The sequence below is a fragment of the Macrobrachium nipponense genome, chromosome 12 (genome assembly GCF_015104395.2).
Source record: "Macrobrachium nipponense isolate FS-2020 chromosome 12, ASM1510439v2, whole genome shotgun sequence".
Taxonomy (NCBI): domain Eukaryota; kingdom Metazoa; phylum Arthropoda; class Malacostraca; order Decapoda; family Palaemonidae; genus Macrobrachium; species Macrobrachium nipponense.
Genome location: NC_087205.1, coordinates 92,722,971 through 92,730,470, shown reverse-complemented (window position 1 = coordinate 92,730,470; position 7,500 = coordinate 92,722,971). Strand labels below are relative to the sequence as shown.

The 7,500-nt window shown below is 37.8% G+C and overlaps 1 protein-coding gene across 4 annotated transcripts in view; it reads left to right on the top strand.

Moving 5' to 3' along the window:
- LOC135224667 (nuclear hormone receptor FTZ-F1 beta-like) overlaps window positions 1-7,500 on the top strand; it is a 211,926-nt gene that overhangs the window by 168,685 nt on the left and 35,741 nt on the right. For 2 of the 4 annotated variants that reach the window (XM_064263889.1, XM_064263888.1), the window contains exons 2-3: window positions 470-1,409; window positions 3,299-3,400. In XM_064263889.1, coding sequence (XP_064119959.1) covers window positions 1,272-1,409; window positions 3,299-3,400 — 240 coding nt within the window. In that variant the 5' untranslated portion in view covers window positions 470-1,271. The remainder of the gene's footprint in view (window positions 1-469; window positions 1,410-3,298; window positions 3,401-7,500) is intronic. The other 2 variants (XM_064263886.1, XM_064263887.1) reach the window with 1 other exon arrangement.

The following is a 7,500-nucleotide window of genomic DNA, read 5'->3' as shown; positions in this document are numbered from 1 at the left end:
ATATATCTCAAGAATAAAAGGGCCATTAAAACACTGGTTTAATACTACGGACCATATTCGATAAATGTGGAAGTTAGTCCACCGAAATGTATAGTCATTGGCTTTAAACCAGATTGTTTTAATGGGCCTTTTATACTTGAGACGTATCCTGTTTTAACAGAAGAATTTATTTACACACACACACACACACACACACACACCACACACACACCCCACACACACTCACATATATATATATATATATATATATATATATATATATATATAGCACTATGTTTTTATTATTTGACTTTTGTAAACAATCAGGAACCAACCTGTGTTCACTCTGAACAATTTGAAGTCTATTTCTTGAATACTGAAAGAGTTCTTAAAACAAAAATCCAAGTGCATGACTAATTGACACACCGTTTACTAACCACGAGAATTACTCTTTTATTTTCTATTCTACCCCACCGTGACGAACAAACAGAAGCTAAGAGTGATGTGAAAAATTAAAAGACAGTTAGTTAGAAAAAAATAAGTCGGATCTATTATCCCAGTCGTCTAGATGCCCTTTGAAGAGCATGACCTCCGCAATTCTGGCCATCGATAGATGACGCGCCCACACAGGTTCCCCGAAAATAAAAAAGAAAGTCGTGGTGATGATGATCGTCTGCTACAGGAACGTCTTGTCGTAGAGGAACTGAAGAAGACGGTAACAGAAAAGAAGGATAAAAAACGTCCAATCTTAGTAGCTGATTTCTTACATTAAGTAGGTTTACGATCTCCCGTTAGATATTATTATGTAGTTTCGTGTGACAATTTTTTTATATATATATATAAAACAAAAAGAGTTGAGAAGGACCAAAAGAAAGTTCGTAGGACCAATTTACAAATCTACAAATTATATATAAATATATATATTAGTTATACTTACATATATGTTTAATGAACTCTGTGATGCCAACTGTGATAACGTGGAGAGTTAACCAACCAAGAGCTTTGTTATGCGCTCACGCCAGGAGTTATGGAAAGTGCCTTTCGACGTAGTGACAGCAAAGTTATTTTGTTAAAAGAGGAAATTTAAAGATAATTAACAAATAGATCACTTGATACGCGTAGATAGAAACAAAACAAAAATCAAGTTCATAACATAAATAAATAGTGGCGTAGTGACATTCTCTACAAGGAGATTGAATATATTTCTTCCAAAGTCTCGAGAGAAATTCACAGATAGAAAGAGAGAGTTGGAAATACTCTTGTGTCGAAACCTCGAGAGAGAGATAATTTGTATGTGGAGACCCCCCCCAGGCACCGGAGGGAAGAAGCCTGACCTTATGTGTGACATCATGCTGGCCAGGGGCCACGAAGGGCAAGGCAGGTTCGTCCTGCAGAACCTCATCCTGGGCCAACAATTCACCTCCAAATTGGTGAGTGTGTGCTCTCTCTCTCTCTCTCTCTTTTTTTTAAAATTTTTTTTATGATATATTGTTTTGTTAAGCGGTCTACAGGTAAGGTTTTTTCACTCTCTCTCTCTCTCTCTCTCTCTCTCTCTCTCTCTTTAAATTTTTTTATATGATAGTATTGTTTGTTAAGCGTTCTACAGGTAAGGTTTTCTCTCTCTCTCTCTCTCTCTCTCTCTCTCTCTCTCTCTCTCTCTCTTTTTTTTATCATGATTTCGTACTTGTTTAAGTTTCTCTCTCTCTCTGGTCCGGTTTTCTCTCTCTCTCTCTCTCTCTCTCTCTCTCTCTCTTTATTTTTTTTTTTATGATAGTATTGTTAAGCGGTCCAAAATTTTTACAGGTAGGTTTTTTTTCTCTCTCTCTCTTCTCTCTCTCTCTCCTTATTGTTTATTTGTGAGGAACAATTTCTTCTCAAAATTTTTTTGTATTCTCTCTCTCTCTCTTCGAACATGATTTCTACAGGTCCGTCTCTCTCTCATCTCAATCTCCTCTCTCTCTCTCTCTCTACATTTTTTCATGTGATAGTATTGTGTGTTAAGCGTTATACAGGTAAGTTCTCTCTCTCTCTCTCTCTCTCTCTCTCTCTCTCTCTCTCTCTCTCTCTCTCTCGTTAAGCTGTTTGTATAAGATAAGTACCATTTGTACCATGCACGACATAGGCTGGTAAGTACAATTTCAGTTTTGTTTGGTATTATAATTCATCAAAAATTTATATATCATGAAACATGTGTAAACATATCTTCAGATTTTATTTATTTCTCCTTAATAATTTCCTTGAATGATGAAAGAATAACATTTATTTTCAAATAATATTCCTGTACGAAATGTCATATGTTCTCATAACTCTAAATTCTTCACGTTCGCGTGAGTTTTTTTTTATGTAGAGAAAATATAATTCATATTTTTATAAATATAACGAATCCTGGTTGCAGCTACACTTGATACCAACATTTTAGTCGTGAGTCAGTGTCCACGCCAATCAGAGTGCCTTTGGTCCAAGTTTTGTCTCGGCCCAAAAAATAAATAAATAATAATATCTGTCATATTCTGATTTAGTTTAATTACATGGAAACAATTTTGCAGTAATTCCGTGACCCTGCTTTGCATTACCAAGTTACGTCTGTAAGAATTTATTTTCATTACCAAGTTACGTCTGTAAGAATTGTTTTGCATTACCAAGTTGTCTGTAAGAATTGTTTTTAATTATCAAGTTACATGTAATAATTTATTTTCATTACCAAGTTACCTGAAAGAATTGTTTTTAATTATCAAGTTACATGTAAGAATTGATTTTCATTACCAAGTTACGTCTGTAAGAATTGATTTTCATTACCAAGTTACGTCTGTAAGAATTGATTTTCATTACCAAGTTACGTCTTTAAGAACTGATTTTCATTACCAAGTTACGTCTGTAAGAATTGTTTTTCATTACCAAGTTGTCTGTAAGAATTTTTTCCCATTAGCAATTTATGCTTGTAAGATTTATTTTTCATTACCAAGTTACCTGTAAGAATTTGCATTACCAAGTTACCTGTAAGAATTGATTTTGATTACCAAGTTACCTGTAAGAATTGTTTTTGCATAACCAAGTTACCTGTAAGAATTGCAATATAGACTATATCTATTAATTAAAAGAATATCCTTAGTAGTAACCTCAAGAAATGAAAAAGTTCTCTGTAATGAAACTGTATGGGTAAATGCCGTAGACTTTCCTGTGTAAAATTTATCCCATGTGTTCGTGTTCACAAACAAACACGTGTGTAAATATATTTAAATATATCCTTAGTCTTTTTCTGTGACTCCAGTTTTAGCAGTCGTGAACCAATCAATCAACCCTCGCCCTTTTCTGCTTCCAGGAGGAACAGATGAGGGTGGACGCCGAGGAGCCGATGTCCCCCATGTCTCCCATGTCGCAAGGCTCTGACCACGACCACCATGAGAAACCCACCGTCAGACAGGTAAGGAGGTCCTGAAGAATCTCTCTCTCTCTCTCTCTTCTCTCTCTCTCTCTCTCTCTCTTCTAGAGAAACCTAGACAAGATCATTAGGACACTGCGAATGAATTGTAAAACCTGCTCCTTGAGATAAGTGAGCACATGATGTCTACTCCTTGGATGGACTAATATGTCTTTGAGACATCCGATCCTTGTAACTCTCTCTCTCTCTCTCTCTCTCCTCTCTCTCTCTCTCTCTCTCTCTCTCTGTCTATGTATATATATTTATTTATTTATCTGATATATGTTTTGTCTGCATATTTATCAATTTATTTATCTATATAACTACCTACCTATTTATCTATATTATGTATTTATATACTTATTTATCATCTGTGTGTGTATGTATGTATATGTATATATATAACTATGTATAAATATTTACATATATATATATATATATATATATTATATATATATATATATATATACTATATATATGAGTGTGTGTGTGTGCGTGTACCTGGCATTCTTGGGCAATGTGAGTGGACTTGGACAATGGGGCGGTGGTCCCACGAAAAACGATCGGCAGAGGAGGCCGACGGCGAGGAAATGAGTGAGTTGAGTGAGTGAGTCACCAGGACGAGCAATGGCTTCCCCAGCTAGTTATTCGCTGAGTCTGTGTTGTGGTTCCTCCCTTGCAATTGCAGATTCACACTTCAGCAACATAGTTCGACCTAGAATAGAAAAAAAAAAGCGTTCCGCTGACTGGGAGGTATTCGGATTGAGAGAGAGAGAGAGAGAGAGAGAGAGAGAGAGAGAGAGAGAGAGAAGGAAAGGGAGAGAGAGAGAGAGAGAATGAGCGAGATTAGAGAGAGAGAGAGAGAAGAAGAGAGAGAGAGAGAGAGAGAGAGAGAGAGAGAGAGAGAGAGAGAGAGAAGAAGAAGAAAAAGAAAAGAAGAAGAAGAAGAGAAGAGAGAGAGAGAGAGAGAGAGAGAGAGAGATCATTCCCATGAGAATTTCGACTGTTTTGCTGAGAAACAATACACCTGGAGCTCTGTTCGTTCCAACCCCGCCCCCCTCCACTTCATCCGGCAGACATTCCACAATGACGCAATCACATCAACAACCCATCAGAGGATTGTTGAGAACTTCTGCCCAGTCCTCCGGTGTCGACGAAAACTGCACGAATAAAAATGTCTTTTTTCTCTCTTTATTAATACTTCCTCTGAAAGAGAGAAGTCGTATCACTTGTCACCAAAGACGAATTAAGTTTTTTTTTTTTTTTTATTTATGATTTTTAAAATTTATTTATATATATTATGTTACCGTTTGAATGTTTATACTTATACTTATGTTACTGTTCGTATGTCAGTACTCTCGTTTATACTCGTATGTATTCGAGTACTGGTGTGTCGACTATCGTCTGAATAATAATAATAATATTAATAATAACAACAACAAAAATACAAGCGATTTGTACATCTTGGTATTTCAACCTGCCATCTCCATAACATACTTTTAGCAGTCCTCTCTCTCTCTCTCTCTCTCTCTCTCTCTCTCTCTCTCTCTTCGTCTCTCTCTCTCTCTCTCTCTCTCGTGAATTAAAGGTGACAGCTTCGCAGTTGATAATGGGATGATAGCAAGGCATGTGCTGTGATTACTGTATCATTTCAGAAACCGAGTGAAAAATATTTTATTTAAATCATCTTGTAATGATACTCTTAATTCTCTCTAGCAGCGCGACTGCATAAATGCATACGTGTGAATGTATGCATATGCACGCTTTCAAAGGATACGGTTTAACCACTGAACTATTTGTAAACAATGAATGCAATGATTTCCAAGATGAAAAGTATGTCTGTCTGTGTTCGTTGGTGTGTGTCCGTCTCTGATATGGTTGGCCTAGTTACGTAGTTGGAGTTTGTGTTTGTGTGTGTGTGTGTGTGCGTGCGCACATACGTCATTTGACCCCTGTTAGGCAAGGTCACCCAAGTTCCACAACATTCAGCTTCGAGGGAATGAACACCTGCTGCCCCTCGAGTCTGCTGACGAGACAGTTAGTGGATGTAAATACCTCCTCCGTCAGCACCGTCAGCATCTGCTGGTGATGATGACGTTTCAAAAAGCTGTTTCTTCTTCTTCTCCTTTTTCTTCTTCTTCTTCTGTAAACAGAGCATCCTCGTGCATTCTTGCTTTGCCGTGCATTCTTGTTTGCAACCTCGAACGAGTGAATGGGAATCTAAGGTACATTTACGATGATGTTCTTGGTTAGTTAATTTTCCCAGTGTGGTTTTTACTGCTGACACCTTTCCCCTACCTTGTCATCGCATTCCTCCCGTATCATTGCAGCTATCGAAGTCAAACTTGGCAAGACCGTAATCTGGAAAGTGCAAGTGTCTGATCAGGATGACTGAAGTTTGAAACATATCCATAGATGCGGCTGACTTTGACATTTATTCTTCAGGATTCGAAGACTCGTCTGAGTTCGCCTGTGGGAAATGCTGTGCACTCGTGAGGACTGGGAGCTAAAATAGACTTAAATAAGACGACTAGAGTGGAATAGTAGTCAACACGAAAGACTTATGGAAAGCAGGAGCTACAATAGAACCGAGATGGAAATAGACTAAACTTGGGGGGAAATTCCTCTTGAACGCCGTAGGCCTACTGCTCAAGGTAGACAGACACAAAAAAAAAAAAGTGTTGCTAGGCAGAAGTTAGTTAGTTAACTTGTGGCTTGATCCCCCCCCCCCCCCCCCCCCAACCCCCCCCCCCCCCCCCCCCCTTGAACCGAAACCAAGAGATAGAGAGGAAGGGGAACCCCAATTTCATTGTCTCGATGTCGAAACAGTTCTTACATCCTTGTAGGTCAATGGTGCAATTTTGGGCTTAACCGCAGCTTCGTAATCCCTGTGAGAAGACGTGTATGAAGCGTTATGCTTTTGTTTTGGAATCACTGATGAAGAGGAATAGGTGGATTCGTGTGGCTTTATGCCACTCTTTTAGGTATTGTAAAATTATATAAAGAGGCTTGGCACTGTTATTTCATCCGTTAAAATGAAATTAATAGCCTCAAGAGGCCGTTTTTGGTTTACTTAGAGATGATAAACACTGCATTTCTTCCGAATTGGGGTCCTTGGTGATCATGATGTACTTCATTTGAGCAGACTACTGTTTTCCCTTGAAATGTCTAAGAAAGCATATAAAACACGCTCCTCGGGATACCAGTTGAGAGAGAGAGAGAGAGAGAGAGAGAGAGCCGTTAAAGCATGCTATGGCTTTGTTGCCAGAGGTAACAAAGGGGAGAGTTTAATAATAGCCAAAAGTCAAGTCCAGTCACTCAGCCGATATACAGAACCTGGCTATTTTCAGGTTTGACCACATCTTGGCTGCGCCTGTATTCAGATGGGGCTTTTTTGCGTATGCATACACACACACACACACACACAAACGCCTGTACGCGCATTCGCACAGAGAGCTAGTAGTCTGTATCTATTCTGTATCCATGCAAGAACATATTTTACATAAGCTGGGAGTGTTCAGAAGTGTGTGTGTGTGTGTGTGTGTGTGTGAGTGTGTGCTTCTTTGCATTTGTGTATAAAACTGCTGGTTCTTCAGCTGTACGGTTTAGTTAAAGGTATAAGTATATATATCTATATATATATATATATATATATATATATAGTATATATATTATATATATATATAACTATTTTAACGTTGCAACCATATATTTCGTTGAAAATATTGTTTTATCTTCATATTATGCTGCTGCATTACAGTAAAAGACATTCACACACACACACACATACACACACACACACACACACACACACACACACATATCTATATGATATATATATATATAATATATATATATATATATCTCTCTTTTTATCCCGTCCTAACACTATCTCAGAACCAGATCATGATCTGGAAAATAATCGCTTTGAAAAAAAAATCATTTTGAAAATAATCGCTTTGTAAACCTCAAACCCCCCTAACTGTGGACCTCACATAGCCGAAAATCCTGAGACGCAGAGAGAGAGAGAGAGAGAAAGCGAAAACCTCTTAAAATAAGGAATTTGAACCTTGCTTTTCTCTCTCTCTCTCTCTCTCTCTCTC